Here is a 13,758-nt window from a genome sequence, read left to right on the forward strand (position 1 = left end):
TTTATAACCCGCAGAGGATAACACGGCCAATTTATAACACACAGAGGATAACACGGCCAATTTATAACCCACAGGGGATAACACGGCCAATTTATAACCCACAGGATAACATGGCCAATTTATAACGCACAGGGGATAACACGGCCAATTTATAACCCACAGAGGATAGTACGGCCAATTTATAACCCACAGAGGATAACATGGCCAATTTATAACCCACAGAGGATCGTACAGCCAATTTATAACCCACAGAGGATAGCACAGCCAATTTATAACCCACAGAGGATAACACGGCCAATTTATAACCCACAGAGGATAGTACGGCCAATTTATAACCCACAGGGGATAGCACGGCCAATTTATAACCCACAGAGGATAGCACGGCCAATTTATATCCCACAGATGATAGCACGGCAAATTTAGAACCCACAGGGGATAGCGTGGCCAATTTATATCCCACAGGGGATGGCGTGGCCAATTTATATCCCACAGGGGATGGCGCGCCCAATTTATAACCCACAGGGGACAGCACGGCCAATTTATAACCCACGGGATAGCACGGCCAATTTATAACCCACAGGGGATAGCGTGGCCAATTTATATCCCACAGGGGATGGCGCGCCCAATTTATAACCCACAGAGGATAGCACGGCCAATTTATAACCCACAGAGGATAGCACGGCCAATTTATTACCCACAGAGGCTAGCACGGCCAATTTATAACCCACAGGGGAAGGTGTGGCCAATTTATATCCCACAGGGGATGGCGCGCCCAATTTAGAACCCACAGGGGATAGCACAGCCAATTCGTAGCTCACGTGATTAGTGGGTGGAAAATTTTGAATCAAATGTACTGACCTCTACACCCAAATTTCCATCACGCAACGGTCTGTGCTGGGAAAGCTAAACACGTAACCCATATATCCCAGCTACAGTAGGTCTTCTGCGGTTAAAATGGAATTTCGCTTTCACAAAAATAAATTGAATGGCCGAATTTTAATTCTTGCACAAGGCACTGTTCTCAAGTTATGGTGGTTTTGAGCCCCCCAATAGCTCAGTTGGTAAAGGCAGTGCCAAGCGTGGAACTGAGGCATGTAGACAGGTTTAGCCGATCTCAGCTGGGCCATCAGTTGGGTGTTAGAATAACAACAGTTTACATAGGATTACATAGGATATACGGCACAGAAACAGGCCATTCGACCCAACCAGCCCATGCCAGCATTTATGCTCCACTTGAGCCTTTTCCTGCCTTTCCTCATCTAGCTCTATCAGCGTAAACCTCTATTCCCTTCTCCCTCATATGCTTATCACGCCTCCCCTTAAATGCATCTATACTATTCGCTGCAACTACACCCTGTGATAGTAAGTTCCACATTCTCACCACTCTCTGGGTAAAGAAGTTTCTTCTGAATTCCCTATTGGATTTCTTGGTGACTATCTTATATTGATGGCCTCTAGTTTTGCTCTTCCCCACAAGTGGAAACACTCTCTGTATCTGCTCTATCAAAACCTTTCAGAATTTTAAAGGCCTCTATTAGGTCACCCCTCAGCCTTCTCTTTTCAAGAGAAAAGAGACCCAGCCTGTTCATCCTTTCCTGATATGTATACCCTCACATTTCTGGTATCATCCTTGTAAATCTTCTCTGCACCCTCTCCAGTGCCTCTATATCCTTTTTATAATATGGCGACCAGAATTCTACGCAGTACTCCTTAAATGTGGTCTAACCAAGGTTCAATACAAGCTTAGCATAATTTCCCTACTTTTCAATTCTGTTCCTCTAGAAATAAACCCTAGTGCTTGATTTGCTTTTTTTATGGCCTTGTTAACATGTGTCGATACTTTTAGTGATTTGTGTATTTCTACCCCATTTAGATTCTTATTTTCAAAGTGATATGTGACCTCCCTATTTTCTTACCAAAATGTAATACCTCACATTTATCTGTTGAATTTCATTTGCCAATTATATGCCCATTCTGCAAGTTTATATTTATATAGCACCTTTAAGGTGATAAAATGTCCCAAGGCGCTTCACAGGAGTGTTATCAAAACAAATTGAATTTGACACCGAGCCATATAAGAAAATGTTAGGGCAGATGATCAAAAGCTTGGTCGAAGAGGTAGGTTTTAAGGAGCGTCTTAAAGGAGGAAAGAGAAGTAGAGAGGCATAGAGATTTAGGGAGGGAATTCCAGAGCTGAGGACCTAGGCAGCTGATGGCACGGCCACCAATGGTGGAGCATTTAAAATCGGGGATTTTCAAAAGTCCAGAATAGGTGGAGCGCAGAGGTCTAGCAGGATTATAGGGCTGGAGGAGGTTACAGAGATATAGGCCATGGAGAGATTTGAAAACAAGGATGAGAATTGTAAAATCGAGGCGTTGCTTAACTGGGAGCCAATGTAGGTCAGCAAGCACAGTGGAGATGGGTGAACGGGACTTTGCGCGAGTTAGCACACGGGCGGCAGAGTTTTGGATGACCTCAAGTTTATGGAGGGTAGAACTAGGGAGGCTGGCCAGGAGTGCATTGGATTAGTCAAGTCTAGAGATGATAAAGGCATGAATGAGGGTTTCAGTAGCAGTTAAGTTGAGGTAAGGGCAGAGATGGGCAATATTGCGAAGGTGAAAATGTGATCGAGTGATAGTCTTAGTGATAGAACGGATATGAGGTAGGAAGCTCAATTCATGATAAAATATGACACTAAGGTTGCGAACAGACTTGGTCAGCCTTTGACAGTTGCTGGGGAGAGAGATCGAATCAGTGGAAAGAGAATGGAGTTTGTGGTGTGAACCAAAGATGATGGCTTCGTTCTTCCTGATATTTAATTGGAGGAAACTTCTACTCATCCAGTGCTGGATGTCGGACAAGCAGTCTGATAGTATTGAGATGGTAGAGGGTTCGAGATAGGTGGAGGAGAGGTAGAGCTGGGTATCATCAGCGTACTTGTGAAAACTCATGGTGTGTTGTCAGATGATGTCACCGAAGGGCAGCATGTAGATGAGAAATAGGAGGGGGCCAAGGATAGATCCTTGGGGGACACCAGAGGTGATAGTGCGAGATCGGGAAGAGAAGCCATTGCAGGTGATTCTACGATTATGGTTGGAAAGATAGGAATTAAACCAGGCGAGTGCAGTCCCATCCAGCTTGATGACGGTGGAGAGGCGCTGGAGCAGAATTTTGTGGTCAACCGTGTCAAAGGCTGCAGACAGGTCCAGAAGGAAGCGAAGGGATAGAATACCTTGTCATAATCAATTAGGATGTAATTTGTGACCTTGGTAAGAGCAGTTTCGGTACTGTGGCAGAGGCAGAAGCCTGATTGGAGGGATTCAAACAAGGAGTTCTGGGAAAGATGGGCACGGATTTGGGAGGCGACAACACATTCAAGAACTTTGGAGAGGAAAGGGTGGTTGGAGATGGGGCGATAGTTTGCAAGGACGGAGGGGTCGAAGGTTGGTTTTTTGAGGAGAGAGGGGGATGACGGCAGATTTGAAGGAAAGGGGTACAATACTGGAGGAGAGAGAACCGTTAACAATATCTGCTAACATGGGAGCCAGGAAGGAAAGTTGGGTTGTCAGCAATTTAGTAGGATAGGGTCGAGAGAGCAGGAGGTCGGTCTCATTGACAAGATGAGCTTTGAAATGGCAAAGGGGGAGATAGGAGAGAAATTAGAGAAATATGCAAATTTAGGGTTAGGGCAGGGGGAAAACGGAGAGGAAGTAAGGTCCAGTGGGCTGGGGGGGGGGGGGGGGTGATTGAAAGCAGAAGCAGTTGAACCGATGTTGTCGATCTTTTTAACAAAGAAGTCCATGAGCTACTCACATTTATTGTTGGAGGTGAGGGAAGAGGAGGCAGGGGAGGGTGGTTTGAAAAGACAGTTAGTGGTGAAGAGAAGCCTGGTGTTATTTTTGCCATCCTGGGTGATCTTAGAGTAGTGGGTGGTTTCAGTGATGGAGAGCAGGACCCGGTCGTGCTTTATATGATCGAGCCAAATCTGGTGATGGATGATTAGGCCAGTTGTCCGCCAAAGACGTTCATGTCTGCATCTCTTGGAATTAAGGGTGTGGAGATGAGGGGTATACCAGTGGGAACGGCTAGGGTGAGAGTGTGTAATGATTTTAGTGGGGACAAGGGCATCAAAGGTGGTGGAGAGGATGTGATTTAGTAAGTCAGTAGCTGCAAAGATTTCATGGAGAATAGTAGGCCAAAGGGTGGGTAGTTGGGAATTAGTGCAGTGGTAAGGGACTTGAGGGAGAGTTTTTTTCCCAGGGGTGGATATGAAAAGAAGTGGGTTTAGGAGGGGGAAGGGGAATATGGGTAGAGAGTGATAAAAGGAAATGATCGGAGATTGCCTTATTGGTTATGGTTACAGAGGGGATAGAGAGGCCACGTGAGATTGTAAGATCGAGGGGTGGCCGTGTATAATGATGGGGGAGTTGACATGAAGGAAGAGATTAAGAGAGGAAAGGAGAGCAGTGAACTCAGAGGAGAGGGAGCAAGATGATTTGAGGTGGAGGTTGAAATCACCGAGGATGAGAAGTCACTTGGTGCAGAGGCATAGGGAGGAAAGCAGAGAAGATAGCTCATTGAGAAAATTGGTGTGGTATTTGGGTGGGCGGAACAGAATAAGGATTTTAAAAGAGAGACGTGAGGTGTGGATCAGGGTGAGGTGCTCAAAGGAAGAGAAGTTGCCGGAGGAGTAGCGAGACAGGCCAAGGTGTGGTTCAGATACAAGGGCTACACCACCACCACAGTGGTTTGGGCGTGGAATATGGTTGAAAGTATAGCCAGGTGGGGAAGCTTCATTAAGGGGAAAGGTGTCATCACCCCTCAACCATGTCTCCATCAATGCCATGATATCAATTTGATTGTCTACAATAAGGTCATGGATGGCAAGGCCCTTATTTACAAGTGTATGTACATTTTGAAGGGAAATGTGGAGAGGGGCGATGCTTTACAATTTACTGGCGTAGTCCAGAGGGGCAGAGCAGGGAGGAGGTTGGCGAGATTAGCTCGCAGCAGGCACTTAGGGCGGGGAGGATGGGGAGAGAGTAAGACAGGGCAATTTGGGTTGCTGCTAGCTAGGAGGCAGCGATGAATGCCTCGGTGGGCCTTTCAAAAGGTGCCAAGAGAGGCATGGAGGGAAGCTGTGGAATTATTTAGGAGGGATTCAAGCCTTGAGCGGCGGCAGGAAAGTAGGAAGGATGATGAGTAGTGGAGAAAAGGGGTTAGTGAGGGTAGAGTACATGACGGAAAGAAAAGGAGGCATGATGGCTGGGGGAGGGTAATGAAGAAGGAGGAAAAAGGGAGATAGAAGTGATGGAACTTGGTCTCAATGCTTCTGGGCTGGTGAGGTGGATTCTCAGTCAGCATTCCCCATCCTGATTGCTTTCCAGTGACCCTGCTGCAAAATGCACTTGTGGAGACATTGAATGAGGAAAGAATCACCTGTAATGCCATCCTGCAAATAGACTACCAATACTCCCATCAAAATGCACACTTAAAAAATGGCTTGAGACTTCTACTGCCTGGAAAACTTCAGCATAAGTCAACACCTTCAGGAGAAGTGAAGGTGACCTAGCATTCAAATCTCTACCTGGTTTAGAATCTGTTGTTAACAAGAAAACTAAGTGAAATCTAAAAAATATATCACTCTTAACTGTCCAACTTCAACTGAGAATATTTGAAAATAAATGTGTCAACATTAGATTGACCAAAGCTGCCACAAAGGAAGCATCAGGTCCACGTTGGAAAAACTGGAGGTTTGAAGAGTGAAAAGTTTAGGTTAAAAAAAAATGTTCTTATGAAGGAATTTCTCTAATTTATTTATTTTCCACTTGAACACTTCAGGCGTCTTAACAACAATGAATTTACAGTATTGGAAGCCACTGGGATCTTCAAGAAACTCCCTCAGCTCCGCAAATTGTGAGTTGAACTTGAAATTTAGAGCAATTTCCCCCTTGAATCCAGGTCAGCTGGTGAGCAGCTCCCACCTCTGTCAGTTCTGTTTTGTGAAAGACATTATTTAAGGCAATTACACAAGTGATCTGTAATGTGCTGTTAGCATGGTTAGTGAGGCAGACTGGAGTTGGCAGGTTGCTCCTCTGTGTGCTGAGCTGCTGCCAGAAACAGCTCTTCGTGAGTCAAGCACTGGCATCTCTCAGTCTTCTCGTTCAGGCAGCTGGCCTCTTGTGCTGGCACAGCAGGGGCCGCCAGCTACTGCAAGCCAAAAGCAAGTTCAGCAATCTCATGTAACTTCCCTTGCAGTACTACCCAAATTACAGTCTCCTTTACGTGTATTTAACACATGTCTCTGATTTTTCAAATTAATGACACATTTATTGGGAGAGAGCAAAGAACTATTTTAGACAACTAATTTTACTGCCAGTTTGAACTGCTATTTAAGTACCGGTAACCATTTTAAAGAGGTTTTACTAGAATGGCATTAGGACTTGAAAGTTATGGTTCACTTCCTGACTGGGGCAATAAAAATAGGTCATGGGATAAGTGAAGCATTTGGCATTTTCTTGTCATATCTGAATATACCAGAACAGGACCAGTAGCACTAATTAACTTTATAGACCAGATGGTAATTCAGCACAGAGGACAAAAGCAAATTGGCAATACTGACTGCAAGTAGTGCCCATTTAACCAAGGGTCACCACAAAGTGTATATAAATCAATATAGGCATATCAGGAGTCGAATATCCTTCTGCTGCACTCCCACCATACATCCGACAGGAATCCACCAGAAGAGGTAGAATTTAGGCCATGCACTGGGTCACAGCCTTCCCTGCCAGCTTGGGGCAGAACCTTTGTCCACGCCAAACAAGGTTACCCGTGCCACAGAGGGTGCAGCCAGAGTGAGGAGACACCCAGGCTGGGAGTTTCCACATCCCTGGCTTGGGAATTCACTGGTGGACATGTACACCAAGTGACAGCAGGTGTACCAGCTTGTCATCCAGTGTATGTGAACCCCACCTAGGGGTTCAGGCCTGGGCCGTGGTCTAAGGATCTTAAAAATGTCTGAAATATCTTTCAGCTCCCTTATAAAGGTGTCTAATGGGGCACCCACAGGATGTTTGGGGAGTGCGGAACCACACCCAGAGCAGGCACTCCCAGGCTGGGAATTCTGGCCTCAACCCAACTGGTTGGTGTCCGAGATGTGCTGCTAGTGGTACAGGCTCCCACCCATTGAGAATTAAATGATACAACCTACCCCTGATCCCACATACTCCGCAAAGTGAGCGCCGGAAGTTTCCAGTGGGTACATCCCAGTGCTTGTACCAGGATACCACCCCTGCGGATTATTAATGACCATCCACTCACAGAAGAACTGACAAAACCCATGTCTTGTTCAGCTACTTGCTGTGGTGATTAGTTTGTTTCATTGTAGCGCAATATTTAAACAGATGGACTACAGAGCCTGTACCCAGGTACTAGTGTAACAGTTCTGTGAAGTAGTCAGTTTTTCAGAAACTACTGGTTAGCATATGAAATGTGCCAGTGTGGAAAACCATGTGAGGCAATGGAGCAGGTTTTCATCTTCTTTGCTAGAGTGTAAATAATGACCTGGCTGGCACAAAGAAAGGAGAATCGGGCGGGAGGATTGCACGCCCTTAAAGGAGAATCGGGCGGGAGGATTGCACGTCCTTAAAGGAGAATCGGGCGGGAGGATTGCACGCCCTTAAAGGAGAATGCCTGACTTTCCATCTGTTTAGAATAATGGACAGAAAATCGTGTAGGCTTCTTTACAACCTTGCGATTCTCCCTGCCGATTTTCCTCTATCTGCTCTGCCCATTCGAATTTTCCCCATTTGCTCATGAGGTAAAAGAGATGCTGCCCCTTGTATCAAAAGATAAGGCTTTTGCATTGTTCTAAGATAAAATATGGTTGCAATCAGAACTGAATTGGACTGACTGAAAACACACTCTGACTCATTGGCCTCTATATTAGTATTATTTCTGCTGCCACTGGCTATATTATTCCCCAGATGCAAATGAGCTCTTGCTTTGTTACCCATATTGCCATCAGTTTTTTTTTAACCCCTTCCAGCTATGGCCCAGTGGTAGCACTCTCGTCTCTGAATCAGAAGGTTGTGGGATCCACTCCAGAGACTTGATCATATATTTTAAGCTGGCACTTCAGTGCAGTACTGAGGGAGTGCTGCACTGCTGGAGGGGCAGTACTGAGGGAGCGCTGCACTGCCGGAGGGGCAGTACTGAGGGAGCGCTGCACTGCCGGAGGGGCAGTACTGAGGGAGCACTGCACTGTCGGAGGTGTCATTTTTTGGATGAGATTGTTAAGTCTGTGGGTTGTATTGTAAATAACACACAGACTCCAACATTAACAAAGAAAACAGGTCTTTACTATTCAGAGGTCTGGGCGATTTCTGCCCTAGTTAACATATCCCAGCCCTTATATACTGGTGTGGTCACTATCGGTATTACAGTATACATGAGCCAACAAATAGTGCCACACCTAAAATAGTGCTCTTAAAGGCGAACGGTTACATTTAATAGTTCCCTTAAAGGTAAACGGGTACATACACTACAATCCTCCCTTTTTAGCTTTTTACTTACAGAATCCCGTTAAACATACAATCTTCAACTTTATATAAACAGTTTGCAGATATACTCTTGATGGAGTCAACGTCATATAACAATTTACAGATATACTCTCGATGGAGTCAACGTCATATAACTTCATGTTTAACATAACATAATAACATATATAACTTCATGTCAAAACAGATCACAGATTCAGTCTCTGCGGAAAACAGTTCACAGATTCAGTCTCTGTGGTGTAGTCGGTTCACATTGCTGGAGTGACTCATTCAATAGTCCTTCCATGGATTTAACAGTTTGAACTTCCGAACTGATTTGGCTCCGTTCGGAGGGACCACGTGTGTGATCTGGTAGAGGTGATAATGGTTCAGATGGGTCATCTTCTGTTTCGACTTTTCCTTTTCTGCTTCTTGGAGACTCTCTGGGCTCCACTGTCAGCTGCCAGCTGCATGCGCAGTTCCTCCTTCTCTTCCTCCTTTTTCCGTAGTAGAGCCACCTTCTCCCGATGTTCCGTAGACTTTTGGTGCTCCTCCATGATTTCTGCACTTTGGGAGTCAAAGTTACAAGCTGGGCAGGACAGGACATCGTAATATTCGGTGTAGTCCACCAGGCCATGGTAATATTCGGTGTCGTCCTGAGCTAGGCCAGCGAGAGGGTCGTCTATTTCCTCCATACCCAGCTGGACGTTAGCCAGCTCTTGTTCCAAATCCAGACATCTTTCCTGAAGAGACTTCTTCATGTGTACCTCTTCATCCAGCTTTTTCTGGGCTTTCAGCAAGTCGTTTACTAATGACCTCATTTGTGATTTTAATACTTCAACTTCCTTTGGAGATTGATTGATCGGACTATTCAATCCCTCTACCGGAGCAGCTGTTTCAGCGGTCTGTTGTTCTACATTGACGTGAGTCAGCGTACTTTTGGTATCCAAGGGTTGCTCTGCTGCCATCTTCTCAGTCTGTGTTGCAACCTCAGCTATTTCAATAACTTTTGAGAGCTCCAAACCCCTCTCCTCTTCCACCACTAATGTTTCATCTATGGATGGAATCTTTACCGATGAGGCAGCCTTGGCCTGGAGCTCATCAAACATTTCCTGCAGCCTTTGGACTTCTTGCTCATGTTCAACCTTTAGTTGTTCATATGCTTCTACTGAAACTAGCTTTTCGGGGGTTGCCGAGTTAATCCCCTCCAGAATTGTAGCCTGGGCCTGTCCATACTGTTCTTTCAACTTCTCACACTCTGCTTGTAAGGAGTCGTAGAGAAGGACTGGAATAAAATCCTGGCTTCCTGAAGATTCCTCTGCAATTGGTTTTTTTGCAATTTCCTGTTGGAGTTCAGCCAAGGCTGCTATGCTATCTGCCTCTCGAAGTCTCACTGCCATCAATTCTTCTTTATTCTTGCAGTCTATCTCAGCCATTTCCCGTTTACTCTCATTTAACTGAGTGAGTAGCCCCTTATTCTGGGCTGAGAGATATTGCACCTTCTCATGTAGACCATAGCACTCCTTCTCTGCTCGACATAGCTGATTTCTGCTGATTTGGTTCTGTGTTTCAAGTTCCAACATCCTTTGCTTAGCTTCTTTCAGTTTCGCCTCAATAATCCCCTCTCGCAACATGTCCACATTATTCACATCAGGTAAAGAAGCGTTTCTCTTTTCCATGTCCAAGATTTGTTTCTGCATCTCCTTAAGAGCACACTGCGATTCAACTTCTCTTAACCTTGCCTGCACTAGCTCCGTCTCCAATTGCAGAACAAAATCCTCAGTGTAGCGTGGTTTGCCTTTCTGCTGTATCTCTAGATCATGCAAATATTCTAACTCCTGAACATCATAAGGGAGATGTGATCGGTAATTGGTCACGATGGCTCTATGGTCGCTCTCTGCTTGAGCCAGTAGGTTCTGTTGTCTTTCCAGACTCTCCCATTCGGTGTCATAGAACTTTTTCATTGTTTTCATCTCTTGTACGAGGCGGTAACTTAATTGTTCTAATTGTTGTCATACTTTGAAATAACGTTGAGTTTGAGCCCGGTGTTCCTCCGTAATGCATATGTCTGTAACTTGAACAGACTCAGAATTCTCTGTCTTTATGCACGCCATCGATTTTCCAACCTTAGTCCGTGAGTTCATGTTAACCTTGTTTTTCATACGTAAGCTGGACTTATCGTCTTCCGGCTCGGAGTCTGAGCTGCTTGTCTGCACCGAGTCCTCACTCGTCATTGCTTGTAGGTAGTGCCATTCCATGTCTATTTTCCTGATCCACTCCCATCCTAGAAGTGGTGGTCCTTCCTCAGGTAGTACGTACAAATTCATTCTTGGGTGTACTTTACCCCTATCTCTCACCTTGACTCTTATTTTCCCCATGGGGTATACGTTATGCCCCGTGTATGTCTGTAATACGAACTTGGTATTTCTTAAGGGTATGTGAGAGAATAGCCGGTGGTAGTCCTTTTGGTTGATGACTGATACAGCTGATCCCGTGTCCAGCTCCATTCGTACTTGGACTCCAGCTATTTTTAGTGTGACCCAGATCGTCTGTAGATCAGTTACTTTACCCACATTGTGGATTCTCAGACTATCCAGCTCCTGGCTGTTTGGGTCTGAGTCCGAATTTTGTTCGTCTGAACTCTTTTCAGCCACCTGATGTACCTTGTTGTACTTTTCTTGTGGTGGTGGCTTCCTTTGCTTGTTGGTCTTCTTTCCGGACCTGCATACCCTCGCGATGTGACCCAGTTTGCCACATTTCCTGCACTCTTGGTTCTTAAACCAGCACTGATTCTGGTCGTGCGTTGTCTTTCCACAACGGTAGCATTTGGAAGTGCTTGCAGTAATTTGGTCCACCCCGAGTGCCGCCGCCTTTAGCTGCATTTCCGCCGTTCCTTTCGCTGCGGCTTCGTGCGATGAAGCTATGAGGACAGCCCTGTCCAGTGTGAGGTCGTTTTCTTCCAGAAGTCGCTTCTGCGTTCCTTCTTTGGCCAAGCCGCATACGAACTTGTCCCGCAGCGCCTCTGTCAAATTCCCTCCAAACTGGCAGTATTTCGCTAGCTTACGCAGTTCGACTAAGTATTCCGCATTGCTTTCATCTTGCCTCTGGGTTCTGGCGTAAAATTTAAATCGTTCAGCCAGCATCAACGGTGTGGGGTTCAAGTGATCCTTCAACACTGTTACGATCTCTTCGAAGGTCTGGTCCACTGGTTTAACTGGTGCTATTAGATGTTTCAAAAGCCCGTATGTTTTTGCTCCCATCGAATTTAACAAAGTTATTGCCTTGTCGTCATCCTCAATTTCGTTGGCTACGCAATATATTTCTATGCGTTCCACATACGTGGCCCAGTCTTCTATTTCAGCATTAAAATCATTAATATTTCCTCGCTTAGGCATCTTCTCTTTTCGAGAACAGCACAAATATTTCTTTACTTATTATTAATTTTCTTCTCTTCTTGAGAACAACACAAGTATTGCTTTACTTATTCTTATTTTTCCTCTCTTCTTGAGAACACACCAGCATTTCTGAAAATTCTTATCAATTTTCTAAGATGGCGGTTTCCCGCTTCTGTCTTCTTCCCCAGCGGTTTCCCCGTGAAAAATGGCGGCTTTCCCGCACTTCTCGCTCTCCCCGCCCACTTCAATGGCGGTTTACCCGCGCTTGGCGGTCTTCACCCGACCCCCGACGCTGTCTTTCAGCCCGAGTGCGGCCCTTATCTCCGCTGCGATCGATGGCCCGCGCTGTTCACCGCGGCTCTCGCGCCTTCAGTGTCTGCCGACTCTGCCCTACCAGCCCGAGTGCGGCCCTTATCAGGGATTGCGATCGATGGCCCGGCTGCGCCCCTCACTTCAAAGCGGCCCTTATCTGCTGATCGCGATCGCCCTGTACCTCTGCCCTCCCCAGCCCTGTTTCTTCTGCACTCCAGTTTTCAGTCGCTGATGGAGGCTGCAGGGTCCTAATGCCTGTCGCTTCCAGTGGGGTGGTGAGGATTGAAACCTCTCTTCAACGTCCTGTCTTTGGACGAAGCCGCCGTGGAATAACTGCCGCAGGGCTCGAATCCGACTCGTCGCCAGTGTTAAGTCTGTGGGTTGTATTGTAAATAACACAGACTCCAACATTAACAAAGAAAACAGGTCTTTACTATTCAGAGGTCTGGGCGATTTCTGCCCTAGTTAACATATCCCAGCCCTTATATACTGGTGGGGTCACTATCGGTATTACAGTATACATGAGCCAACAAATAGTGCCACACCTAAAATAGTGCTCTTAAAGGCGAACGGTTACATTCAATAGTCCCCTTAAAGGTAAACGGGTACATACACTACAGAGATGTTAAACCAGACATCATCTCTCTCAGGTGGACATAAAAGATCCCACCGCACTATTTCGAAGAGGAAGGGGAGTTCCTCCGATGTCCTGGCCAACATTTATCCATCAACCAACATCACTGAAACAGATTATCTGGTCATTATCATATTGTTGTTTGTGGAACATTGCTGTGCACAAATTGGCTGCCAAGTAATTCATTGGCTGTTAAGCGATTTGGGACGTCATGAGTCATGAAAAGCGTTATATAAATGTCAGTACATTCTTTCTGAAAGTGATAATTAATACTGCTGTAGGGTTCCACAGCCATCAACAATCCTCCACTACCTCATCAAATGGCTGTTCTTTATAAATGAACCTAAATAAAGCATCAGTGAACTGTTGGCTGTGGGGAAATCACAACGGTGGCTGGCCCTGCCTTCATTCAACAGCTACTCAAGTAATTTTCATAGGCTGGTACTGCTGATGTGATATTGCCACAGCCAATCCCTCAAGGAAGCCTTCAGCCAATTGTGGCCTCTCCTCGCTGCCGCAAGCAGTGATGCCCACCCCACCTTCTACCAAACCCCGATCCATAGCCCTGATCTCTCCTTCTGGGTTATGACTTCCACCCCCCCACCCCCCAAAATCCGTTGCCAAGCCCCGATCTCTCCTGATTACCGGGCTCTTCCAACACCCCCCACCACCCCAAGCTCTGATTCTGATCCCCAATCATTCCCGATTGCCAGGGACCGACCCCAAGTGTCTCTGGCTGCGACCTCCTGCTGCTGGCTTTCCCGCCCGGCGGCTGGCCAGCCTGCCAATTTGGCCAGCTGCCGAGTGGGAAATGGAAGGAAAAATTGATAATGAGGTCCTGCCATTAAACTTGGACCTCCACCTCCCCAGGATTTCTGG

At 46.1% G+C, this 13,758-nt stretch overlaps 1 protein-coding gene across 10 annotated transcripts in view; it reads left to right on the forward strand.

Annotated features, from left to right (window-relative positions):
- The window catches only part of slit2 (slit homolog 2 (Drosophila)), a 605,319-nt gene that overhangs the window by 492,079 nt on the left and 99,482 nt on the right, over positions 1–13,758 (forward strand). For all 10 annotated transcript variants that reach the window (XM_085967585.1, XM_085967587.1, XM_085967589.1 and 7 more), the window contains one exon: positions 5,843–5,917. In XM_085967585.1, coding sequence (XP_085823711.1) covers positions 5,843–5,917 — 75 coding nt within the window. The remainder of the gene's footprint in view (positions 1–5,842; positions 5,918–13,758) is intronic.

This window comes from Somniosus microcephalus, chromosome 2, assembly GCF_052327205.1.
Source record: "Somniosus microcephalus isolate GS21.2 chromosome 2, FLI_Smic_1.0, whole genome shotgun sequence".
In the NCBI taxonomy this organism is placed as follows: Eukaryota; Metazoa; Chordata; class Chondrichthyes; order Squaliformes; family Somniosidae; genus Somniosus; species Somniosus microcephalus.